At 41.6% G+C, this 27,103-nt stretch overlaps 3 protein-coding genes across 3 annotated transcripts in view; 2 read left to right on the top strand and 1 right to left on the bottom strand.

Moving 5' to 3' along the window:
- Positions 1 to 462: 462 nt before the first annotated feature.
- The window catches only part of LOC149958559 (uncharacterized), a 60,997-nt gene continuing 34,356 nt past the window's right edge, over positions 463 to 27,103 (top strand). The window contains exon 1 of the mRNA XM_090165916.1: positions 463 to 483. The gene's annotated coding sequence lies outside the window, so the exon portion shown is untranslated. The remainder of the gene's footprint in view (positions 484 to 27,103) is intronic.
- Positions 5,762 to 6,925, bottom strand: LOC149958563 (uncharacterized). Its single transcript, XM_090167218.1, has 6 exons — positions 6,696 to 6,925; positions 6,562 to 6,630; positions 6,411 to 6,503; positions 6,006 to 6,341; positions 5,867 to 5,944; positions 5,762 to 5,807 (listed from the first exon to the last, which is right to left on the bottom strand). Exons 1-6 carry the CDS (start codon positions 6,722 to 6,724, stop codon positions 5,762 to 5,764), a joined length of 651 nt encoding a protein of 216 aa, XP_090023344.1. The 5' UTR covers positions 6,725 to 6,925.
- LOC149958562 (uncharacterized protein F54H12.2-like) lies at positions 17,921 to 19,213 on the top strand. The gene has a single exon (XM_090167217.1). It carries the CDS (start codon positions 17,921 to 17,923, stop codon positions 19,211 to 19,213), a length of 1,293 nt encoding a protein of 430 aa, XP_090023343.1.

The following is a 27,103-nucleotide window of genomic DNA, read 5'->3' as shown; positions in this document are numbered from 1 at the left end:
ATTTCAAGCGTCATTTTGAATTCCCTGACCTTTTCCCTGGCCCATGGCCAAATTGAATTATATCGACATTTGAATACAAAATAGGTAATATTTGATCTAATTCCCACTTAAAAAATTCAACTTTATTCCGATTGAAACAAATGATTGAATTGAAACAGATGGGTCTTCTTTGCAATTGCATTAAAACAGCGAGCAATTATCGCCAAACCTGAGTTACAATCGGCTCATTAGGAAGAACAATTTGATTAATAAAAACTGCATCACGAATCTTCCTTCACCCAACACGGAAGAGATGATAAATTTCGCGAAAAATTCAAAATGAAATTAATTAACAATTGTTTGCACCTGGATAAGAATGCAACTGTTAATTGGTCATCAAGCGATATTAAATGCTTAAAAATAATACTTCAACATATCTATTTTGATATAAATAGATATGTTGAAGTGTTCCATGAACTATTCCTCCAAATGGACACTACGAGAGTAAGTTGTTTTTTTTTCATTCTTATTGGCTTAGTTATTAAACAAGCATAAGTTTCATAATGTTATCCCCTGTAGCACAAAGAGTCGATTTAGGGTCGGGCTTTCGTCGAATAGTCGCTTTTCGGTTCTGGTCCAAATGCCGACTCTAAAAGTCTTTAACCTTTTTGAGATAATTTCGCGTAAGTACGTTTTTGATCCCTTTTAAGGTCGGTATGGTGACCTAATATTTTGGACTACTTGCCGACTCAACAACGACCTTACTAAGTTACGTATTAATTTATAAGAGTAACGAAATTCAGATAGTAAATAAGAAACAAACTTTCTTATTATGCCCTGTAGCAAAGCCCTCAAATGGCTAGGCTGGCCGACGGTCGGCCGACCTTTGGTCTTTCAGTCGAAATGCCCTAGGGAGTTATGGTCGTCCGGCCTTTAAAGCATGACTCTGTGCCGACTAAAAATTTACCTGTTTCTTACTCCAAAACGACGTTGGGCTCAGGCTTGGAAATAAGCGGTGGTCACTGGGTCAGTTTATTAATTGCTCGGACCACTTTGTTTTATTCAAAAGCTAGGGGTTCACTGGTCCAGTGTCTAGTTTATTAATTAATACCGTAATATTAACCAACTGGTCTACGTGACTACTTAAATAATTCCAGAGTTGGGAGTCACTGGCCAAATAGACCAGTTTAGAAATAAACCTTTTTTCCAAGCCTGGTTGGGCCACAGTCGGTCCAATTTCAAACCGTGACTCTATAACGACTATTAATGTGATGGTTAACCGACTCCAAAACTTCGTCGGGCCGACTGCCTAAAATTGCGTATTTCAATTGCGTATCGATTCTGATGCTAGAGGGTTTATACGAAAAACCAAGACACCGGAATCAATTCTAGTAGGATTGTCCGCCATCTTGGAAAAAATCCGCCAATGTTTAAAAGATGGTTACTCGAACCCAACCAACACGTAGAATAAAATATGAGTAGTCGCTTTTATTCCACGTGTTTTGACAATCTTTGGTAAGTCTGTTAACCCTGTAACGCCGCGCCTTAATTACAGAGAGTTGATTTAGGCTCGGGCTTTGGTCGTAAAGTCGCTTTTCGGTCCTAGTCCAGATGCCGACTCCAAAGGTCGTAACCGTTTTTGCGATAATTGCAGGTAAGTACGTTTTTTATCCCTTTTAAAGTCGGTATGGTGACCTAATAGATTGGACCACTTACCGACCCAATAAGTCTTATCAATATAACTATTAATTAGAGTCCGAACGTGGACCTTAAATTGTAATTGCTATCGTGATTTGAAAAAGCCATTGCACATTTATAACACGACTAATGGTCGACTTATATCCAACAGTTTATTTTTAAATTAATCGCGCAGAACTGTGAAAATTAGCGATTTAATAAAACAAATTAAAACAGTTTTTTAAATAATTTCTTTTCTTTACTCTATTTTGTCGAAAAAGATCCTATATTCAGCCTGAAAATGTTTGCTTTTTCAAAAATCTCTTAACTCAAAGAGGTCATATTCGTGTAATTAAATATTTAAGGGAAATATATTGTTAATTCAAATCGAGGGAATGTTCTGCAAGCACTACAAAAACATTTTCTGCCTCTTAAACTGCTTGGATTGAATCTGAAATTACGATAAGTCGTTGATTCATGTTTACAATCTTATAAAAAAATGTTACCTATACAAACACAGCTAAATATCTTTTAGGAAATCAAATTGGTATTTTTTTTTGTCCGAGTCGGAAATACGGTTAAATTGGTCGTCGGCCCAACGTCGTTTCAGAGTCGCTAAACTGTCTACTGGAAGTCAGATTAGAGTTATTTCAGAATCGGCCAATAGTCATTAAGTAAAATTTTCTAGTCGATCAACGGTTGGCCGACCATTATTCTACTAGGCCAATATTTGTCGGCCCCATATGCGGCTAGGACATTTCGACTAAAAAAAAGGAAGGTCGGCCAACTGTCGGCCGACCATGCTGATCGACCTTTTTTGTCGACGTCGGCCCGACCTCAAATTGCTACAGGGGATTACTTTTTTAAGTTGGCATACAGTCAAACGTTAAAGGTAGGCCGACCCTTTTTCGGGTAGGACATTTCGACTCAAAATAGTACGGTCGGCCGATAATAGATTTTTAATAATTCGTCGACGTCGACCCGACTCTGAAACAATTCATTTGTGCTGCAGGGGATGTTACTTATGAAAAAAGTTATTTCTAAGCAAATAACTGATTTCCAGTGCGAACACAAGCTTCTACAACATGATTCCACTGCCCGTCATAGCGATGACCCTCTGTCTCATGGCAAAACCTAATAAACGCCATTTTGAAAATTTAGAGTTAGTTGTAAGAATAAATGCGAATTGTACACCTACTGAAAAAATTCCAACTTCACGAAACAAATCTTCGAAGAGAGTTACTAGTAAGTACTAAGTAACTTACATTACCGTAAGAAGTCACGTCACTCAAAACAAAAAATTAACTATCTCAAATTCCAAAATAAATGGCGGTTACTATGCTTCGTCATAGGACTGCCGATCTCTAGATTCATTGCTGAACTATTAATTGGACTTTCTAAATGGTGGTTTAGAAACCAATCTAGAGAAGGCGATGTAGTATCAAAGCCAACGTCGAGGTCATACTCTTCACGGGTGCCATTAACAGCCCACAATTACTTCAGCTGTCTGGAAAAGGACCTCATGAGAGAAATAGGCCTGGCCATAGATAAGCAAGATTATAGAGCGATTTTATAGATAAGCAGAATTATAGATAAGGTCCTTTATCCATAATACCATTTTTTATAGATACCAAAATTATGGAGCGATTTTTATAGATCCACTGTACTTAACCTCGCCTTTTTTCCTTGCCTCCGGCGTTTTTACAGAGTCTCGTTCACCACCCGTCCTTTTATGGATACTTACAATGGGTCCCCCTCTTTTTTTCCGACAATAGCAAGCCAAGAATGTTGCTTTTTTTTTGTAGGAATAAGTCGACGCGCCAGAGCCTCGTTCACCACCCGTCCTTTTATGGATACTTACAATGACCGTTAAAGCCGCTGACTTCTACGCGCCAGGGGTCCCCCTCTTTTTTTTCCGACAATAGCAAGCCAAGAATGTTGCTCTTTTTTGTAGGAATAAGTCGACGCGCATTCAATTGCCTAATATTAGTTGAATAACAAGACATATATTTTTTTAATTTTTTAATTTTGATAATACACCAGGCTAGGTAGCTGAGTAAAACACAAGAAGAACAAGTTATACGCTTGAAGAGCAGATGACAGGTTACGCCTCTCAATTAGATTAGTATAATCGCTTATAATATTGAACGGACTCGAATAACAACCAAATTTACGCATTACGTCTGGAAATATATCAGAATCTCCTTGGCCGAAATGGATCTCTTCAAAATCTTCGCTGTCAGGGTAGCCGGCAACTCGTTGAACGTGAAGTTTGAGAACTTCGAACATCGCTTCAATACAGGGCCTCTCCTTCTCAATTTCAGTCAAATGTTTGTCGACGGCGTGGATACATAAATTTAAAGCTAGGATACCCGCTTCCCCAAGTTGGAATTCCTCTTTTTTCCCGAAACTTTTATAAGCCAAAAGAGTAACGTTTCCTTTACTAGCTAAAAGTTCAAAAGTACGACCCCCAATTTTGGCAAGCTCGAGACTAAATTTATTTTTCTCAACTTCTCTAGTATGTGATTCAATGAGATACCAATTTTGATACATCTTATTAAAAGCTACAGGCGGGAGGCATATCGAGGATTGGAAAGTAACGTCGTTGAAAAAGAATATTTCCAGGTCCTCACCTTTTAAGCCAATTGATAGACACGAATTTTTTCCTAAACGCCAGCGAAAATTGATTTTCCGCTGAAAGTTAGCATCTTGTTTCCTGCTACCCAAATCGTAAGACATCTTAACGCTTCGAAACCCGAATACGAAATGACGCAAACCCGGGAGCTCCCCCCGGTATTAATATCTCTCGGATGACTCATGCACCCCGGGGAAAAAAATATATCGCGCCCGGGCAAGATTTTTTATTAAGTAAATTCCGAAATATACTGCTGAAATTTCAAAAAAAGAAGAAGTACTAAAGGGGTTTCTAACTATATTAGGGGGCTTCTTTTTTACCCTTCCATCACTGATTGTTTCAAAAAAATTATAGGTGGAATAAGAACGAGTATTTGATTTTTTAAAAAATTTACCTGGAAAAAAGAAATAGGTTTTAATAAAATTTCCGGAGCACCGATTAAAAAGTAAGACATACTCAAGACATTAATCGGCCCCATTGACCAGCGCCGCGGCTAGAATGGCCTGGACCGCGTCGAGGACCACGTCCGGTAACTCCGCGGTAGGCTAAAGAAATATTATTTTCATTATTAATATTAATATTTTAGATTAGTTAAATTTCTTCTTACGCAACGACGATATTGAAAGATGCCCCGCCCACCGGGGAGTTGACAGCCGCTAACGATAAAAATATATTTAAAAAAATAACCGAAATTTTAAAAGGATAATAACTTACGGGTCGGGTATGACGGGGCGGCCACGCCCGTACCCCGGCACGGGGAGGGCAGGCCCGTTCACCGGGACAGGACGACCATGCCCGTACCCCGGAATTCGCGGGGGTGGTCCTCGACTAATGAAAATCATATTTTTTAAGAAATGTAGAAAAATTAGACCAAATGCGACTCACGCTTCTCCGATGGGGCCATTAGCTAGTCTACGCGCCAGCATTCGTTGCATTATCTGGAGGCGTCCTCGACCTCCAGCGGGGCTATGATATTTACATATTTTTTAAAGAAATGTAAAAGAAATTTGACCAATTTCAACTTACACTGCCGCCGGAATGGGGGGAGGGGGGACGTTATTTTCCGCGGCTTCGGGACTAACGAAAATCATTTTTTAAGAAATGTAAAATAAAAAATAGGCCAAATTTTAGCTTACATTGACTCTTGCTGCTCTTCATCGGATGACATTTTTGGAAATGAAGCCAGAGAATTCTAGCACTCGCGGTCAAAAAAAAGATGACAATGAGCAAGTCGAGAGAAGGGGGGTGTCCGCAGGGGTTGAATCACCCACACCTGCAAGTAGAAACTGCCGCGGGCCAAACGGCGAGGGGACAATACCCGACTTTTTTTCCATAGAAAGGAGTAAAATGGTGGAAATAGATGTCAAAAAATAAGCTTACTAGGATTTATTTAAAAAGACGCTTTTTTCGAAAAAACATTTTTTATTGAAAAACAATTTACAAGAAAATATAAAGAAAATATAAAGTTTTTTAAATCCAAGGAGGCGAAACAGGCGGTGAATTGAGGAGGTCAGAGCTGTAAAAAAAACATTTAGTTTTTTAAAAAAATATACTTTTTCTAAAAAACGAACTTACGAAGGTATAATTGGAGGAGAAGGAACGGCGACTTCGGGGTCGATAAGAAAATTAGGGATGGGCGGCGGCGCGATTAAACTGATTTCGAAAAAAAAATGTTAGAACCCTTAATTTATATCTGAAAATTAAAATCAAATACCCCAAGTCCACGGCGAACGCCGTCTCGGCGAAATCGCCCGCTACCACCGAGGTGACATGGGCAATCGCGGCGTTCTGGGCCGCCCAGGCAAGATCGACCACCACCTGGAAGTCCAGAGCGGTGGCTTGAAGGGAAGGCGGATCATGGTGATCAACCGAAAAAAGCCTAAGAGAGTCGCCCATGTTACGTGTCGCATTAAATGCACCGCGTAACACGGCGGCCAAGGAGATTAAAGACGCCACATAACGGTGGTCGCCCGGAATAACGGCGGGGAGAGCAAGGAGTGCCGGTGGTGAAAGAGCCAGCGGGGGCGATGAGGGAGATGATGAAAGCGGGCTTTAGAAAAACAAAATGATTTAGGATATTTTTTTTAAAAAGGGGTTAAAGATTTTTTAAAAAACCTACTCGGGAGAAATTATCACCACATCAGGTGACGAAGGAAGGAGAATGTTGTCGTTCCATTGAGAAAAGCCAGGAACGGGGCTTGCAGGTGAATAACTAGGTAAAAAAATATAAATTACAATAACGAAAATATATAAAATATCAAAAAACTCACGAAATAGAGGTAAGAGCCTCCAGCTCTTCCATAGAGGAGGAATTCGAGGATGATGAAGAGAGTGAACGACTAGATAAAATTTAAAAAGTTAGAATTAAAATAACCAAGTGAAATAAAATTTGAAAAAAACTTACCAGCGTTTTCGGGAATTCCCGGAGGCCATATTTTTTTTACTGGACTTGTTCTGACTATCGGTAAATTCGCGAGGCTAGATATACCGGTCATTTTAAGGGGCGGGGTCGAAACCCGGATGACCTCTGGGGGTAACCCTCTAAGGAGTTTCATTGGACCCACGCTTAATTTACCGCTAGAGATTGTCACGAAATCTAGACAGTTTTCCTCACCAAATAAAATCGCCTCCGAGTTATTGAATACAACCGGAGAGTTTACGACTTAAGGTTAACTTTCAATAAAAGGAGGAATTTTTTTTAGCGGACGGGGAAAAATACAAAAGACAGGAATGTTATTTTTTTTATACAATGTCACGATTATTATTTCTAAAGCGAGATTTTACGAATCAGAAAAGCAGTCGATGAATCTAGGGCTGTAATACGAGCGGTTCAAATTCTGAGTAATGACCTTGTTTTTCAAAAAACCGTGGGAAATATTTTACCTGAATAATATTACGACTTGGATAGACACGATTCATTTTTCCACCCCCCTTCATGTCTGGAATACCATCCCCCGATGGGAAGGGGGGTCTTAAAAGCGAGACCATAAATAGACCCGGGACCCGATTAAAAAGTCCCATTCGAAATTTTTTAACCGAAAAATATGGAACTAGATTTCCTTAACGCACTCCGCGATTTTAAATCTGATACACGCCCGGTAAGCCTTGATTTCTTATACCGGTTCTTTTACTTTTTGACTTCGTTAACCCTTTGCCCTCACGAATTACCGCGTGAATTACCTAAATGTTTGAAAGATTTGGAATTGGTACGCGTTTTTATTGAACTTATTGACTACCTTAAACTTATACCTCTAGCCCCGCGAAATTGTAATAATCTAAGAGAATTGGAATCGCTAATCGATAATGTCCCATCCGAGATTAAAACCCCGACCTTCTTAGCTGAATGCGAGAAACAACGCGATGTATTAAACGAATTCGAGGAATATGTCGACTTCGATTATAATTGGTCTAACCAATCAAACGATCCAGCGGTCACTCAACCACGTGAATTACCGGTTAACCCCGCCCCCGTTGATGACATTTCGTTAGACGCCGATTTCCCGTTCTCAAATAATTTATGGATGTCCCCGGTTGAAAAGATATCAGATAACGAGAGCTCTTCCGTTTCGAGTGACGAGATAAAATTCATAAAATGTTTTAACCCTTCGGAAAAATCACCCGGATTAAATACCTCCGAAAAAGAGATTACGAATTCCGAAACATTTACGGACGATTTTTCACTCCCAGCGGAATATTCACAATTTGAAAAAACTTTACTAATCAGGTCGAGTCCCGCGACGCCCCCTCTAGAAATTACTCGACTTTCCCCGGAAAAAAGCCCAGAATGGGGGCACTCCAGCCTATTCTCGCAATTTTCTCAGCTTGAAAAAGCAATACTAATTAACGGCAAAGCCGAAACCAGCGGACATTCGGTAGACCTCGAAAATATTATCCCTAGCGCACCCGATAAATGTCCTTCAAGGCGGGACCTTAAACCCTCAAAGACTTCCCTACTAGAAGATATTATTAGAGAAACATTCGGGGCTGAACTTGAAGGAACGAATATTTTTAAAAACAATGATGAAACGGGGGCCCCGGAAAACAATTTAGACTCGCTTAATGACGACTTATTTTTACCGTCTGAAGAAGAAAATTGGTTAGCGGAATTCCCTTTAAACGAGACGTCAAAACTTCCAGCTGACAGCCCCGCGACACGTGGCCTAGCTATATCGAGCGGTTCTCCGGGAGCCTCCGCGCGCGAGGAGGAGACGAGAGAGTCGCTCCTTGCCTCGCCAAATATAGGAGCGCTATCGCCATCTGGCGTCGACGCCGCTAACTATTTTAATAAGGAGGAAAATAAAATTTTAAATCCGGAAGTAGATACTTTTCTCGACTTGAAAAATATTTCGCCGGAATTTCACGAGGGTTCAAGCGTTAATAACCTAATTCCTTCTAGAAAAAGGAGATCTTTTTCACAACTTCTAACCCATAATAACTCGGTTCCTGAAGCGGATTTAGGGTTAGATTCGCCCCGACCCGGGACTTTCCCTCAAACTAACGCGGTATTTCTTAGAGAGACTGTTTCTCGCGGCGATTCGCATACCCACGCCGTTACTCGTAAAATTAGATGTCTGAATCCGGAAGTAGAAACCCCACCCCTCGATTTGAATATTACGCCAGAATTTCACGAGGGGCCAATCGTTAATAACCTAGTTCATTCTAGAAAAAGGAGATCTTCCTCGCAGCTTCTACCACTTAATTTAGCGGTTCCCGGGACTTCCACTAACGCGATATTGATTAGAGACGCTTTTTCTCGCGGCGATTCTCCATGCCCGGTGTTTTCGTCTTCACCGCGTAAGATCCCGGATCCTTTTCTAGATCAAGCGGGGCCATCACATAAAATCTTGAAGTGGGATAGCGAAAGTTCGATTTCATCATTTAACTGGTATTCGAACGAAGATATTCCGCCTCTTTTATCGCCTCTCCCCGCGGACGATTATGATGACGTTCCACCGCCTCAAGCATTTCAACTCGATGAACTAGAGATCGACCAACCACTCCCGATTCAAGTTGGAGGTAATCAACCGGATATCGCTCAGCCTCTTCAAGCACCCCAACCTGAAGACCTTCCTGCTCTTCAAGAAGGGGATCATCTACAGCTCCCGCCACTTCCGCTTCAAGTCATCGAGGCTCCGCCCGTTCAACAAGATGGCCAGGGTCTTCAGCTGGAACTACCCGCGAATTTTGAAATTATTCAAGATGGAACGAAAGAATACCCGCTATTCAATCTCGTTGGAAGATACGTTGAAGTGCGCTTCACCGCGGATGTAGAGCTCGGGATTACGCAGTTCGTGACCTTTATTTTCGATCAACTTCTCGATGACGACCAAGTTCAAATTTCATGTACCTCGGAAGTTTTCCCGGCGCGTGTGCTCGAAATTTCTTTCCGCCAGAAATCGCAACTCCAGCCCGGTGATGTTTTCGATTTACTCGAAGGCGAGATCTATCTGGATGAGCGGGATGATTTCTGGAACTCGCCAATTTTATTCACGTTAAACGTGGTAAGATTACCTCACGGAGGATCTCTGAGGCGACGCGGGCTTAAAAAGCATATCGATTACATACGCGATAAAAGAAGTTTTATCTCAGTCCAAAACAAAGACTCATTGTGTCTCCCGCGAGCATTAATTATTGCTATCGCGTATTTAAAGAAGACGCGAAACCCCGGAAATAAAGAATATTTCCAGGAGTATAAGGCTTTGTACAAGGCCTCTTCGCGAAAACAAAGGGAAAAAGCCGAAGAGTTACGCGTCGAGGCGGGCGTTTCGAAACGCGAATGCGGGGCTTTCACAAGTTTAGTGCATTTCCAATTTATTCTCTCTGATTATCAAATAATCGTTTTTGAGGTTTATAACGACAGACCTAGGGTTTTATTCCAAGGGGAAGGGGGGAACTCCGAAAATAAACTTTATTTAATTTATAATCAGAAACATTATGACGTAATCGCGAAATTGACGTCGTTCTTCGCCACTAATTATGCCTGCTCCATCTGCTTGGTCGGATACGATAAATTGGAACGCCACAAATGCGCGATTTTCTGCAAATCCTGTTTCAGACATCAGAAATGTTCCGGCGAGCTAGTCAAATGCGCCGATTGTTTTCGCTCCTTCCGGGGACTGGAATGCTTCCAAAGCCATCGCGAATCGGTTCCCTCCCTCTGTAGTCAGGTTAAAGTGTGCAAAGACTGTTACAAATACGTGGACTATCGCTCTAGGGAAACTATCCATTCTTGTTCGGAAGTTTTCTGTCGTATTTGTAAAAAGCACGCGCCGCATCCGCACCTTTGCTTCGTCCAACGAATTAAAGACCACCCCGAGCCTGACATGACCAAACGAAGATTAGCACTAGGGGGCGTCCCTTCGTATTTGTTTGTGTTTTATGACATCGAGTCGATTCAAAATAAACAACACGTAAATAAAAAGGGGGCGTTCGAGCATGAGCCGTTTCTTCTAATATCCCAAATTGTATGCCCCGCGTGCATCGACGAGCGAGACTCCAACTTCGATTGCGAGGTGTGCATCCGCTTTAGCTCGCGACAAAAAATATTTTACGGAGGAAATGTTGTGGGAAAGTTCGTGGATTATATCAGAACTTTAGCGGATATTAAAAAAATTTACTTATTCGCTCACGCCGCGAAATGTTATGATCTCCAATTCGTTTTCAAAGCCGTTCTTTCAATCGACGAGACCTTTGTGCCCTTCGTGATAGTAAACGGGACTAAAATTCTCTTCTTTAACTGTTTTAATTTCAATTTTCTCGATTCCTATTCGTTCATCCCCATGGGACTCGCCGCGTTTAGGAAGACGTTTGGACTAGGGCCTTCCATGGATAAGGGTAGATTCCCTCACCTTTTATTTAATTTTGTCGAAAATAATTTCGATCCTGCTGACCCCCTAACCACTAATTATTCGACCGAGAAGGGGGATAAATTTCCCCCCCTCGAAGCGTACTGGGCTAACTATCTAGGGGTAAAGGAAAGAGCGGCCCTTCTTAAATGGCACGGGGAGCAAATAGCCGCGGGCGGTCACTTTGACTTTCTAAAAGACGCGATTTCGTATTGCACGGCGGATGTCAATATACTCCGACTGGGATGCGCAACGTTTAGACGTGAATTCATGGAAATCTGCGACACTGACCCTTTCCGCGCTGCCATCACACTCCCTGGCGCCTGCAATTACGTCTTTAGGAAACGCTTTCTCATTCCTGACACGATAGGGATACTCCCCCCCGGAGGAATGAGAAATAGGGACCGACAATCAACCGCGGCTTTTGAATGGCTCGCCTGGGAAGAAAAACGCAGGGGTATAAGAATAGTGTCAGCTATGCGGGGGCGGGAGGCTATGGTAGGTAAATTTAAAGTGGACGGTCTTGACGGAAATGACGTTTACATGTTCCAGGGCTGCTATTTTCACGGGTGTCCACGGTGTCAAGTAGTGGGAAGAGACAGACCTCTATGGTCAGATCCCTCACAAACCTTTAACCTCAGGTACCAACAAACAGTCAGGGTCGTTGCTCAACTCCGGAAACTTAAGAAAAACGTTATAGAGATCTGGGAATGCGATTTTTACCAACTTCGCCGTCAAGCGAAGGATAAGGCGTTTTTCGAAAAAGTACGCGCCATGATAATTTCACCCTTGAATCCTCGAGACGCGTTTTTCGGAGGGAGAGTTAACGCGACAGTCCTTTACTACAAGGCCAAAGGCGATGAACGCGCGTTTAACGTCGACATGCTTTCACTTTACCCGACTGTCAACCTTCTAGATAAAATACCCGTCGGTCACCCGAAAGTTTTACTAGACGCTGATGATTTACGAGATCTCGATTCGCTGGACGGGTTAATTCAGTGCCGCGTTCTCGCCCCTCCTAGACTTTTTCACCCTATCCTACCCATGCACTGTAATTCGCGACTTCTTTTCGTTTTATGTGGTACATGTGCACGTCTAAGATTTCAAGGACGGTGTCCTCATTGCGATCCCGAGCGGGCATTCGTGGGGACATTCGTTTCCGACGAACTGAAACTAGCCGTTTCCAGAGGTTACAAAGTGCTTGAAATGTACGAAGCTTGGCATTATCAAACAACGCAGTATAACAAGGAGACCCAGGAGGGAGGCTTGTTTTCGGACTACATCAAGACCATGTACAAAATGAAGGCCGAGGCTTCGGGGTTTCCAGTGGGGATCACAACCCCCGACGAAAAAAACAAATACGTCTCGGATTTCGAGGACCACGAAGGCGTTAAACTCGATCCCGCGAAGATCGTGTTAAACCCCGGTAAACGTGCCGTCGCGAAGTTAATGTTAAATAGTTTTTACGGTAAGTGGGGACAACGGAATAACCTCGTAAAAACCGAGATCGTTAAGGATCGAGAACAATTCTTTAAACTATTCAACGACCCGAATATCGAAAGGAAAAGTGTCTTGGCGATAAACGATAAGACGTTGCTTGTCAAATGGGAACACCTCAAAGAAATCGATCCGGCTTTGGCCCATGTAAACGTAGTTTTAGCCTGTTATACCACCGCTTTTGCCCGAATGAGGCTCTATACTCATCTAGAGGCTCTAGGGGATAGTATACTATACCACGACACTGATAGTTTAATATATAGATCACGCGATGGCAATAAGCTAGTGCAGGAAGGAACATTCCTTGGGAATATGACGGATCAATTATCGGAATTTGGTCCAAATTGTCATATTACCGAATTTTGCTCGGGCGGCCCGAAAAATTACGCCTTCCGCGTACTCAACCGCGATACCGGTGAAATTAAGGAGGTCGTCAAGGCTAAAGGTCTCAGGCAGAACTATTCCACTAGAAATTCCATCTCTATGGACTCGTTGAAAGGGATGCTCGGAATCGACGTAGACGCGCCCACTCTCGAGAAAGAAATCGAAATCCCCCATCATATTTGTCGGTTAAATGATCATACAGTGGTAACTGTAAAGCAAGTTAAAAAATATAGGCCAGTTGTCAATAAATTACGCGTTATCGATAATTTCGAAACATTACCGTTCGGATATAAAGAATAATATTTTAAAAAAATGACTAGTTCAGAATGAAAAAACATATCCTAATATTCGGGTATAACCCGTTTATAGAATGCCTGTATAAGGAATTATTGGTTAATTACCCTTATACGCGAAGTTTCGGTATTAACTGTTTTTATCCATCATATTCGAAAGATAAGTCGTTATGGCTTTAAAACTATTAACCTATAATGTAACCCGTATTAGACGATAAGTCCCATTTAAAATGGCAGCATCAGTATTAAGTAAATAACACCGCTAAACTCATATTTTTTATTTTTACCCGAACGGTTTGTTTCTTAAATATCGATGTAGTTTAACTTAGAGACCTCATTTAATAAAAGCATGTTACCACTGTATGGTCCTTTCTCCGCTCTTCTGAGCGGGCCGAGCGGTAGCGGGAAGTCCGTTTTGATGGCGCGAATTATAAAAAATAAAGATGAAATGATTTCCCCCCCGCCGACAAAAATATTTTGGCATTATAGCGAGTGGCAAACACTTTATGACACTTTAAAAGACTCCGTAGTGTTCCGAGAAGGAGTCCCCAATCTCGATGATTACCCTGGTGAAGAAGGCGAACACATTCTCCTCATCGCCGACGATTTAATGAACGAGAACAATGGTCAAATCGGAGCTTTCTTCACGAAAGGCGTTCACCACCGTAATATAAGCTTCGTATTTATAACCCAGAACATTTTCCCAAAAACAAAGGATGCGCGCGAAATTTCGCTGAACGCGAATTACATTGTTTTGTTCAAGAACCCTCGTGACCAACTTCAACCCGCTATATTATTCCGTCAACTTAGAGGCGCCAATTACCGCTTCGCTATCGAGGCCTATCTCGACGCGACCAAACGCCCTCACGGCTATATTCTTATCGACAATAGGCAGGAGTGCCCCGATGACTTCCGTTTAAGAACGGATATTTTCCCCGACGAAACCGAAATGGTCTATATCCCTAAGAAAAAAAAGTAGGGAGTATAAAGTCAGCGGAGAGGAAGAAGTCCCTAACCAGTTCGAAAATGCCGGCCCTGGTTGCCGGACACAAAGATTTTCTCTCGGCCCTAGGTAGATCAAATTTTAAACAACGACGCGCTATTCTCCATCACGCTAAAAAACCCTTAATTGATGCTATTGCCGAATGCTGCGATAATACTTTGAAAGGGAATTTAAAGTTAAACCCTTGTCAGAAACGAAAACTAGCTAAACAAAAGAAATTAATTAGACAGGTAGCCTCTAAAAAAGTAGCCTGGCGTAAGAAGAAATTAATTTTAGTTCAAAAAGGTCACGGGATTCTAAGTATTCTCATCCCCACCGTTATTTCAGCCCTCAGTGGGATTTTAGGTCGTTCTTAAGGAAATAAAAAAAATGTACGCTCAAAAGTTAGCCTTAGTCCCCCTCGACTCGTTAGGAAAAAATAATAATAATAATAATAATAATAATAATAATAAAAATGTTCTCATCCCCTCTCGAGATACCCCCCAATTTTCGTTTCCACATCCGTTAGGGTCCTCCGTGGGTGAATTAAATAATAGCATGACCGACGTACTCAATTCCAATCTTGACATTAGGGATAAAGTTAAATTATTCGAGCAGATGTTCCATCGATATCAAAACATTAAGGATATAGCGACGAAGCCAAAAAATAGAAAAGAAACCGGGCAGGACACGGCCTTCTTAAATCTCGTTCCGATTCAGTTTAGAGCGAGTGCGAAGGACTTAATTAGCCGATTGATTAGCTTAGGCGATAAAGTTTCGTGGTCGAGTGAAGGCGAGTTGTTTATAGATCAAACGCGCGTGCCCGGGTCAGATATCGCTACGCTCGTAAGTTACGCCGTTGGGGCTATAAATAGAAAACGAACGCCTCCCCCCACCGGTTGGAACGAGTTCGACGCCTTGTTCACGCCTACGGTACCATTCAAGAAAACCATCCCGCGAGTGAAAAAGAAGAAAAAAATTACATTTTCGGCGAAACCTAGAAAAGCATCAGTCGTTCGGACTCCGCTCCAATTTAAACCCCGGGACTTATCGAAAGGGGTTATCAATAGAGGCGCGAAAAAAAGGAAAACGGAACAACCAATATGGGAAGAGTTTCTAACCCCGAGGCAGTCTTGAAAAAAATTTATTACGATCCAAAACATCCCGCGAGTTTCGACGGATTGGAAAAACTTTATCAGGCCGTGAAAGACAGAGGTATTCCCCGGGAAACGGTAGAAAAATGGTTAACGAAGCAAGAATCGTACACGTTACATAAGACCGCCTATCGGAAATTTAAAAGGAGCAAGGTTTTTGTAACTAATATTGGCGACCAGTTTCAAATGGACTTGGCGGACATGAGAGACATTTCCGAACACAATTCCGGCTTTAATTACCTACTAGTATGTATCGATACATTCTCGCGACGCGCGTGGGCAGTCCCTTTAAAAAGTAAGAAAGCCGAAGACGTAATCGCCGCGACCGAGAAAATATTCGAGGATCTCACCCCTCTTAAAGTTCAAACCGATAAAGGGGGGGAGTTCACGGGGAAAAAATATCAGGATTTCCTTAAAAGTAAAAAAGTTAAATTCTTTACTAGCGAAAACGATACAATCAAAGCGTGTATGGTCGAGCGACTAAATCGTACGCTAAAGGCTAAAATGTATAAATATTTCACTGCTAATAACACCTATCGATACTTGGACGTCCTCCCTGATTTAATTCGTAGCTACAATACCACTAAACATTCCACTATAAAAATGTCACCTCTAGACGTGAAACCGGAAAATATTCTGAAAGTATTTAAAACAATTTACAAGGAAATCCCCGTGAAAAGCCGACGTCAACCTAAACTTAAAGTCGGTGACTTTTGTCGTATCAGCAAATACAGGGGGGTCTTTGATAAAGCCTACCCCGGTACCTGGTCAAAGGAAGTCTTTAAAATCACCCGCCTCGTAAATTTAGACCCGCCCCTTTACACGATCGAAGATTTAACGGGGGAGGGAATAAAGGGACGTTACTATCAGGAAGAACTGCAATTAGTCGCTAAACCTCGACTATACAAGATCGATAAAATTCTCAAGTCTCGGAAACGCAAAAATCAGGTCGAATACTTTGTCAGTTTCGTAGGATATCCGTCGAACGCGAACTCGTGGGTCAAGAAAAAAGATGTATCTGACATTACCTTCAAACGCTAGCATGCGGGTTTACGCCGACAATACGATGGCGTCCTATACCTCAGCGTTACCGAAACCTGTCGAATTGGCGGGGTCTTGGGAGTGCGGGCTAGCTGAGATAAATTACACTAGCGCGTTCTTCAACGTCCTCGAGGGACAAAACACTATCGTTTTCATGGTTGTCGACGAAATCCCTCCTGTCGAATGTAACCCGTCTCCAATCGAAGTCAAGCAAAATGAACCGGAGACTAGCATCGAAAAAAACCTAGAGCCACCTCAAGCCGATCAACCTAGTTTGGGAATAACATTTAAAATTACCACGCCGGGGAAAAAAAATCCGAAAGGGAAAAAAACTGAGCAGATTTTCGATGTCGCCAAAAACGGAGAAACTCTTACGGGTGAAGCTCAGATCGCCGAATGCGCGGCTCAGCCTAGAAGACCCAGGGGGACCTCCCACGTTTATAGGGTACCCATAGGGTACTATTCTTCCATCGAACATTTAATTAAGATAATAAACGAAATTATTAAAGATATGAAGACGTCTCTTCAATATAACGAGATCACTCGCCGAGTTCGAATAAGCCCCTTTCGTCATAACGTACTAGTGCAATTTCATTTTGGTCTAGCCATGACATTGGGCTTCGATCCCGGGATTCAATCTTTGGAAAGGGGTTACCGGGGCGCTAGGCCGGCCCTTATAGGCTTTCAAATCCCCCCTCAACTTTACGTTTATACTAATATCGTCGAAGATCAAATGGTGGGTGACACTCTCGTTCCTCTCGTTAGGATTGTCCCCGTAGAAGGCTCGTTCGGAGATAACGTCGGGAAAATTTATGACGTGCCTCATTACGTGCGAGTCTCCAAACGCTATTTCGACACGATCCAAGTACATATAATGAACCCTCAGGGGAAACCGGCGCCATTTGCCTTCGGGTCTCTGACGGTTAAACTACATCTACGGAAACAAGATGCCTAAGCCGGATGTCCTCGACGCGCGGGGGTCCTGTCCCTATAGAAATTATTATCTTAATCAAGCGCAAACTGGGGGGTCTAATTTCTATCAAGGAGCGGCTTATCAGAAAGGGCACGGTCTCGGAAGTCTGTTCTCGGGGCTCTTCCGCTGGGCCTCCCCTCTTTTAGTTAGAGGGGCGAAGTATATAGGAAAACAAGCGTTGGGGGTCGGCAGTAAAATTCTCAATGACGCCGTGGCGGGTGAGAATATAAAATCTTCGGCGAGGAAACGTTTCGGTGAAGCTCTAGAAGGGATAACCGGACAAAGCGGTTCGGGGCGGAAAAAGCGTAGGAGAACTAAAACGAGAAGCAAGAAGAAGAAAACAACGAGCAGGAGGAAAACTAGAAAAAGGACCGTTAAACGCAGAATCGGGGCAGTAGCTCGTCGGAAGTCCACGAAACACGTTCGTGACATTTTTTCCCTCAACTAAAAAAGAACCAAAATGTACAAAGTTGAAGCCTTGAAATCGGAATTGGACCTGTTCTCGGTCACCCCCGTGCAAACTAGCGTCGAAAGCGCGACTCCAACTTTCTATCGACCGATCTCTACGCTACGAGATGATTCCCAGATTGAATTTTGTATCCCTAAAAGCCCCGAGTATACGGATCTCGCGATGAGTCTCCTTCACGTTAAATGTAAAGTAACGCGGGAGAATGGGGCTAATTTAGACCCCGACGTTAAATTATCAACTTGTAATAACCTAATGCATAGTCTCTTCGATCAAATTGAAATCTACTTGAACGACAATTTAATCACGCCCTCGGCAAGTCGATATTCATACCGAGCCTATTTAGAATCGCTCTTGAACTATTCTGGCGAGGCTAAAACTTCTCACCTGACTTCGTGTCTCTACGCCAAAGACGCTGCCGGAAAGTTTGACGATATAATTACCAACTCGGGGAGCAAGATTCGTCAAGCAGCTATTAAGGATTCAAAGGAAATTTCCTTAGTAGGGGCAATATACGCCGACCTTTTCAACATTCCGAAATACCTTCTAAGCGGGGTGGAAATTAAAGTCCGACTTTCAAGGAGTAAAACGGCCTTTGTCCTTATGGGAGACCCCTCGTTAAACGTGGGGAATTTTAAGATCGCTATAACGGACGCTACTTTGGAAATACGGAAATGCAAGATAAGTCCTCAAATCATTCTGGCTCACGAAAACGCTCTCTTAGGCGCCACAGCGAAGTACCCTTTTACCCGAACCGAAGTGAAAAGCCACGTACTGCTCACCGGCGTTTCAAATACGAGTCTCGACAATGTGTGGCTGGGACCGCTCCCTCAACGCGTTATTATCGGCCTAGTCTCGCATACGGCTTGCGCGGGCGATTTTCATAAAAATCCTTATAACTTTCAACCATTCGGGTTAAATTTCTTATCTCTCTACGTTGATTCGGACGCGGTTCCGAGCAAACCTCTCCAGCCCAAGTTTTCCCAGAATCAATTTGCCCGTGAATATTACACCTTGTTTACGGGGACTAATATACATTTTAAAGATGATGGGAATAGTATATCGCACTCAGAATATCCGAGGGGCTATACTCTATATGCCTTTGATATCACGCCTGATCTTTCCGCGAGTGACAACTCTCATTGGAACCCCGTAAGACGGGGACAGTTACGTATCGAGTTGGGATTCGAAACCCCGCTCACTGAATCGGTTTCGGTCGTTATTTACGGGGAATTTCATAGTTTAATGCAAATAGACAAAGACCGCAACGTGGTGATTGATTATTAAAATGAACACGTTAGAAATAAACGAGATCCTCGGGCATTTACCCGGGTATCAAGGTGCCTTTGCTTCCGATAGACTCCCCGAATATATCCCTTCCTTCCCCGCCTCCCTGGTCGTTAACCTCGATCCTCACGACGGGCCCGGGACTCATTGGGTAGCTATTTACCTAGACGCTTTCAGGAGGGCCGGGTACTTTGACTCGGCGGGTCGTCCGGTGACCCTCCCCACGATAAAAAAGTTCCTGAGAAAAAATTCCTCGAAAATACTCTACAATAGACGTCGTCTACAGGCCGTGGGAAGCAAAGTTTGCGGACAATACTGCGTGCTCTATCTGGAACATCGCTATAGGGGGCGGAGTTTGACCTCCTTCGCTGATAGGTTCACGAGGAACCAATGGAGTAATGACAATCGCGTGGAGACCCTATTTAAGAAGCGGATTTAACTTACCTTGAGTCAGAGGGGGTATCAGCCAACAGAAACATCATGGAAAGACCGCTGGTAGTTGTCGATTTTGAATTCTTACTCGGCGCGAAATACGAACCGGTCGTTAAAGAAGTTGCCGTCGCGTTCGTCGGGGAGTTTCCCCTAGTTAAAAGTTTATTCGTTAAACCTCCGTACCACGGTAGCGGTCTTTCTCACCACGTAGCCCGGCAAAATCAATGGGTCTTTACCCATATCAACGGTTACCTCTGGAACCACGGCGATACCCCTTACATCGAGCTAGAACATCGGCTCAAGGCCTTAACCGAGGACTCCGAATTCGTTTACTGCAAGGGAGAGGAGAAATGTCACGTTTTCAGGAAACTCATCCCCCAAGAGGTGATCGAACTCGGGGAAATCGGTTGCCCCAAGGCCAAGGACATCAGCATCGGCCAGAACTATCGGTGTCGGTTTCATCGGCGAGGGAGCCCGACGCTTCTCTGTGCGCGGGAGAAGGCCTGCCGCTTCGCCAAGTGGTTGGAGACCCATCACCAGACGGCTCCCTCGCCGCTCTTCGAGGAAGACGAAGGATTCTTTTAAAACTTTTCTTTATAAAAAAACAATTAATTATTTTTCGAACTCTTATGTTTTTAAAAAACCATTACGTAATTTTCTCAATTCGCGCGCGTATTTTCATTTCGTATCATTTTTCTTATATTCAGTGTTATCATTTTTTGTAATATCTTCCTTTGCGTTAATAAATGTTTCGTTCGAATTTATGTTTTTATTTTTTCAACATACACGTCTAAACTCGTAAGGGGGGATGGGGGAAAGAGAAAGTCGAGGTTTTTTAGTCGTCTAGTACCGGATCATTCCCCGGGTCATTCCCGAAGTCGGAGAAGTAAGAGGTAGACGCTTTTTTTCTTAAGATGAATTTTGAGAAAAACAGAATCGCTAGTTTCAAGAGTTTTCCCTGTAAGTTTTTAAACGTGAGGGAGCTAGCGAAAGCGGGTTTTTTCTACGTCGGTCACCGGGACAGCGTAATGTGTTTCTCCTGTCAGCGTGTCGTCAAGGACTGGACGGCCGACGACGTCCCGTTACTAAGACACGAAAAAGAGTGTAACTTTTGTCCGTTCATAAGAAATGATTTTTCGGGGGATGTCCCAGCCCTGTCGATGGAGCTTGAAGGGTCAAAGCCGATGCGATACGAGATCGCGCGAATTCGTTCCTTTACTAGAGGATTTAATAATAATTATATTAAGAATAATATTAATAATAAGGAAGGTTTGCCGATTGATCCTTTAAGGGAAGCTAGGCATTTATCCAAAGCTGGTTTTTTTTTACGAATTTCAAAGATTGCGTAAAATGCTTTTCCTGTTCTGGGGAACTAATGAACTGGGATAAGGAAGATAGTCCGTTCGAGGAACATTGGGAAAATTTTCCTCATTGTAAATTTCTTATTTCGAGGGCAAGAAGTGGAAATGTAAAGCATTTAATAGCCGCTGAGGATATCGTAGAAAAGGACAACCAGCTGAATTATTCGACTTACCCCGAATCACGATTAATATACGATTCTTTAAACGAAATAGTCGAAGTCTTAGATGAAGGACGAGGTCTAGACATGCCCGGGGAAAAATAGATTTATCCCGAGGAATTCGAGAGGGGCCGCGTGATAATAGACTATTTTTAGGGGGGGCCGTTCACCCCTCAGCGAGAGATGGAAAGAGGGATTTACCCTCCCGCCTCAGTTCTAAGGATCATTCGATCGGTCGCGGACGAAGGTGATAGACACCATTTTTACTCGGCTTCCGTTAAAAAAGATGCATTTTGAGAAAAATAGAATCGCTAGTTTCAGAGGGTTTCCATGTAAGTTTCTAAACGCGAGGGAGCTAGCGAAAGCTGGTTTTTTCTACACCGGGCACACTGATAACGTCATGTGCTTCTCTTGCGAGAGGGTCGTCAAGGGGTGGATGACTAATGACGTCCCGTTGCTGAAACATATCGAGCAGAATCGCTTATGTAAATTCGTAAATGACGAGAATACGGGGAATGTCCCCGTCCTAACACTGCCGATAGACGATAAAGAGCAGACGGATGAGACGGAGCTAAATCCTATGCGCCATGAGCTTGAGAGAATTCGTTCGTTTAACAAGGGATTCCCTGTTAATATCGTAGATGGTAGAGCCTTAGCTCGGGCTGGGTTTTATTATTTAAATTATAAAGATTCCGTTAAATGCTTCGCGTGTGAGGGTGAACTTATGGCTTGGGAAAAAGGCGATAGTCCTTTCGGTGAGCATAGGAAATATTTCCCCCATTGTAAATTTCTATTAGGGGAAGAATGTGGAAACGTAGCTCATTTTATAGCTGACGAGGATATTGTAGAAACTAACCAGCCACCTTATTCTTCGACTGCCGAGAAAGCCATAGTATACTGTTTTTTAAAAGAGGTGGTTGACATTTTAGAGGGTGAAAAACGGAAACGACTGGAAACCAAACATTTTTGCATAATTGGATAATAGGTTTTGGAGGCCGCGTGAATCTCTCTTTTCCCCAACTTTCTCACGGTTTGAGAAATTCCTTCATTCGGGGTCTCTCCCCCCCTAGTTAGAGATTTCTCCCTGGATTTTAGTTCGGTAGGAATCATTCGATCGCTAGTTTACGAAGGTGTCAGACTAAATTTTTAACTTCCTCTAAAAAAATGAATACCCTGGCGAAACGAGTCGCTAGTTTTAAAAAGTTCCCGGTGGAATATATGGACACTCTCGAACTGGCTCAGGCGGGCTTCTTCTTCGTAGGGCATAAGGATATCACTATCTGCTTCTGGTGCGACGGTCTGGTGCGGGATTGGGAGCTGGGATCTAACCCCTTACATTGCCACACCGCCTTGTTCCCCGAGTGCGAGTACGCCAAGCTCGAGTTCGCGAAGCTACAGGAGACCTACGATGCCCAACTAGGCCCTATGAGGTATGCGGACGAGCGGTTGAAGACTTTCACCAGTTTCCCGCTAGAGAAGCCGTGCCATATGGAACTCACCAACGCGGGTTTTTTCTACACAAACTTTACGGACTACGTGAAGTGTTTTTTCTGCGGTGGTGAGATCGGAGATTGGGGTGCGGAAGACGATGCCTTTCTGGAACACGGGAGACTATTTCCCGATTGCAAATTTGCAAAAAACTATTATTGCGGGAACGTCTTTTTAAAATCATTCATGCTCAACATCGCGTAAAATTTGATCTCGTTCCCGTAACTTTCTTTTTCCTCGATGTAGAAGATCGAACTAACTATTCCTTATTAAATAATTTCCATTTTAAAAGGAGAATCTCCCTAATTAATAATATTTTACAGCCTATTTTATTAAAACATGTACAGAAAAGTGTAATAAAAAATGATTTAGTATAATATTCGTCTCGTTATTTTTTTCCAATACATTTTAGGTAAAAAAAGATAGGTAAGTGGAGGTATCCATAAAATGAGGTGAAGTTAGAGGGCTCCATAATTTTGGATCTATAAATTCGGTGAGTCTATGAAAATCGCTCCATAATTTTGGATCTATAAATTCGGTGGCTCTATAAAAATCGCTCCATAATTTTGCTTATCTATAAAAAATGCGAGACCTTATCTATAATTCTGCTTATCTATAAAATCGCTCTATAATCTTGCTTATCTATGGCCAGGCCTATTTCTCTCTCATGATATTCTAGACAAGTATCAGGCTTCAACCATTTTGATCCATTTCTGGGACATATTTTGAAATTCATCTTCGTAATACCAGATCCAACGAATGATAATCGATGCTTCGATAAAATTCTTTCAGCGATTCGCAGATTAGTAATACATGGATCTTGGACGTGCAAGCTACTCTCTATATGGTCCTTGGCTGGTATTTAAAAGGGCGTCGACCAAAGATGGGCACTATCATATCTTTATTGAATCTGATACTTTTTTTGATCGATTTAAGAATTTTTTTTTAATTCTACCAATTTTGATATGATTTTTAACACAAAAAATTCTATACAAAGAAAAATTGATTTTGAAAGATTTCAGAATACCGTAAAAAAGTTAATTCCGCATATTTATCATTACGAAAATTTGATTTTAATGGGATAGGACACGTGTCGACATCTTTTGAAAAAAAATTGAAACGAGATTGATTTTCGTAGGTTAGGTGAAACTTAATTTTTGATAGTTTCGAAAAACTAAGTTAAAATATTGATTTTAATTTAATATAATCTTCGGCTCTCGGTCAAAAAGTTGATTGCTAACAGTCTTTTTCATTTTCCTGCTTACGTAAAAGGGGGGGAGGGGTAAACCATTGTTTTTTTTTATACGGCAGTTCGTCCATGCTTCCTAAAACATGTCTTTTGAAGAGAGTCACGTGATTTCTCGTGCCATGAATTATTTTCGGCAGCGGTAAAACACGGCCAACTTTGATGACGCGCTGGCAAAGTAAAATTAAAACCAAAACCGTAGTTCACATTATTCCGGGGATTAGGGATTAGCGTTGTAAATTTCCATTTAAGGTATTCGTAGAAAAACGTGCCTATTTGATTTTCATTTGATATATGAACTTAAGTGACTTTAGTGAAAAATTGATAAGATTTTAATAAAGGTACCTTGTAAAGATTTTTTAAAGGAACAAAATTGTTCTGGTAGAAAGTACTCATTTGATTTTGATTTGATATATAGACTGAATCATTAGATAAAAATTGATAGGAATTTGATAGTGGTGTTTACTCAAAATTTTTGAAAGGTATATCGGGATTTACGAGGTAACCCATAGACATAGGAACTATACTTATACCTAGACGGAGTATTGCAGATTCTGAAGGCACTAGCTTTTTGTGCCCGGTTTTCAGTCCCACGCGCGTCTCATGTGTGATATGGACAAAATTCCGTGGCGCCACCAAATCGTTTGGTGGAGAATGGAGAAACTATAAAAAGCGGAAAATTCTAATGCTGGACGCAAAAACGTATTTGCTTACCGAGACTTGTAAAAATTGTTTAATTTTCGAAAATAAAGTTAGTTTTTGGTAAAATACAACGCGAAATAAAATATTTTACGTAAATTTAAACTTCAAACAATTGAAAATGGTACAAACTTGTGTGGCTTCCAATCGTCAAAGTCGGTCACCAAAGGAAAAAATACCATTTCACAAGTATTTCTTGTTTTTATCATAACAATTTCAGGTCTTTGTTTAAAACCTTGTATTGTCCATTTTTCACAATAAAGATTACCTCAATCTAACTTAAACTTGTGCTCAAAATATCTTAAGGCAATAAATCGATGGAACTTAGTACCCGGAAAGTATCACTTTGTTTGTGGAAAACACTTTAAAGAATCAGATTATCGCATTGTAACCCGGCCACCTGAATTAATGGCTTCAAAAGTCGCTTGACGACTTAGGCCTAAGGTGGTGCCTTGGGTATTAGCCTAGCTGATTATATTGGCAAAAACGCGAAAGATCTCACGCGGAGAATTCTTAAGGAAGACTCAATTCCTTCGGTTTTTGCGAGGGGAAAAAGTGATCTAACATTCACCTTAAAAAGTTATCAAGAAATTGAACAACATTTAATGTAAATATTTAGAAATTCGAATGGGCATATATTGCCATCCTTCAGAGGTATCAAGAATATGAAGGATTAACGTTGGCTAACAAATTATCAAAATTTCCTATACAGTTTAAAACTCAAAAAATGAAAGTCAACTTGGCCGCACAAACAGTTAGCAGTTCTGTGGCAAAAAGCATAGAATTTTTGAAAGAGGCTGGTGATCCAGTGTTTCAAGGAAGCGGGCCAACATCTAAATTTATATCAAATATTGATCAGTATCTACAAAAAAACAATTTTTAAGCAACTTTTCTCCACAATTTTGACACCGTATCTTACCTCACTGTCCCTTGCAGTTTGTTTGAGGTATTGAACTCTCGAAATCCATGGGCTAAAGGTTACAAGGCACCAATTCGACTTTCCAACCTTGAAATAACCAAATGTTACATAATGAAGACTAAAGAACTTCTATTCAATTTAACAGACCTGGAAGGCAACTTGATTTTTTAAAGCCAAAGAAAGACAGCCATTATTGGTTTTGGTGTCACAATTCACAGTGTTTTGGACATTGGAGAGAAGTACATTGTTCCCCCTGATGGACCACTGAAGTATATTTTTTAAAATACCAGATTTTGCAAACAATTGTTTATTTTTTAAGGTACCTTTTAACTTAAAAACTTTCGCAGGACCATTTAGAGTTATATTTTAAGTTTTTAACACAATTCGTCAGCTAGGAGGTTGGAACCACAATCCTACTTGTAGAAACTTCACTGCTGCATACAAAAACACGTTGGTTACTAAAATTGAAAATCAAAAAAGTGGCCACTTAATTGCTTTGGACAACACTCACGTTCCAAATTTGTGCATGGTAACAGTTCCAACCAACGAACTTAGAGTTATTAAAGAAGAATCTCTAGAGGAAGAAATGGATGACTTTATTATGTTTCTTACGGATGAAACATCAACATCCAACATCTTACGAGAAAACATAATCCGTTATATGGCTGGTTTTGTTGTAAAGAAATTACAAAAAGAATTAAAATCCGAAACATGTTTACACGCTTTAGACGAAAGGCATTCCTCACTATCAAGTCATAGCTATGTAAAGGGGGATCCAACCAAACTTCTTCTCCTTTTAAAGGACAATGGTGGATTATGTCATCCGACAGCTAGTGTTCTCAAGATATGTAGCTTGACCGAGAAGGCAGTGAGATACTTTGGATCAATTCAAACTGTGGCTAAAAACATTGACTTAAAAATAGAATGTTTGGTTCTGCGCCAGTTAGTAACGGACAATATTTTTCCAACTCTTACTGAACACATGTTTGATGACGAACTTGGATCACAACACCACGTTAATGTTTTGATGAAAAAGATTATCGAAATGTACGTTAACATAAGGCTGAGGAAAATAAGCAGAGACATAAACAATCAAATGAAGAAAGAAGCTATTCGAAAAAGACTCACCAAGCTAATACTTTTTCAAGGGCAATAAGAGTTCTTTAATCCTTTATCAGTGTGTGTAGAATCCCTTCCACAATTATACCTCTCTTTTACATCCTTTGATTGCAATGTCAATAGCCAAATACTCAGACACTGTTTATTTTTATTCCTATTATCATGTATTTCTGCTATTATTTATATTAATATTGAAACTAATATATTCATAAGTATTACATTAACAGATAAATATCATTAATATTTACTAACATTTCATTATATAATTTGGAAATTTATTGGTACATTCCTCCATACTTCCTTTGTTTACATCTTACAGCGGACTTACTTTTTTTAGTATAGTCAAGGCTATAGTCTAGGTATAGTTAGCCGCGCGTAGACGCCGTAGGGGGCGCCACGTAATTTTGTCCATATCACGCATAAGAAAGCGCCATTGCTCAAAACCGGCCTCAATTTCGTAGATCCAGC

Source organism: Leiobunum rupestre, chromosome 2, assembly GCF_980474605.1.
Source record: "Leiobunum rupestre chromosome 2, qqLeiRupe1.1.hap1, whole genome shotgun sequence".
Lineage (NCBI taxonomy): Eukaryota > Metazoa > Arthropoda > Arachnida > Opiliones > Sclerosomatidae > Leiobunum > Leiobunum rupestre.
Note: the sequence above shows the minus strand (reverse complement) of the source record. Positions and strands in the feature narration are given on the sequence as shown.

What these genes read in the sequence shown, in the direction of transcription:
- LOC149958563 (XM_090167218.1), bottom strand. Translation starts at nt 6,724, where the DNA reads ATGGCCTCCGGGAATTCCCGAAAACGCTG. An exon ending in GGGAATTCCCGAAAACGCTG is followed by an intron (nt 6,631 to 6,695) that starts GTAAGTTTTTTT and finishes AATTTTATCTAG; the next exon opens with TCGTTCACTCTCTTCATCAT. An exon ending in TCTCCTCCAATTATACCTTC is followed by an intron (nt 5,808 to 5,866) that starts GTAAGTTCGTTT and finishes TTTTTTTTACAG; the next exon opens with CTCTGACCTCCTCAATTCAC.
- LOC149958562 (XM_090167217.1), top strand. Translation starts at nt 17,921, where the DNA reads ATGTACAAAGTTGAAGCCTTGAAATCGGAATTGGACCTGTTCTCGGTC.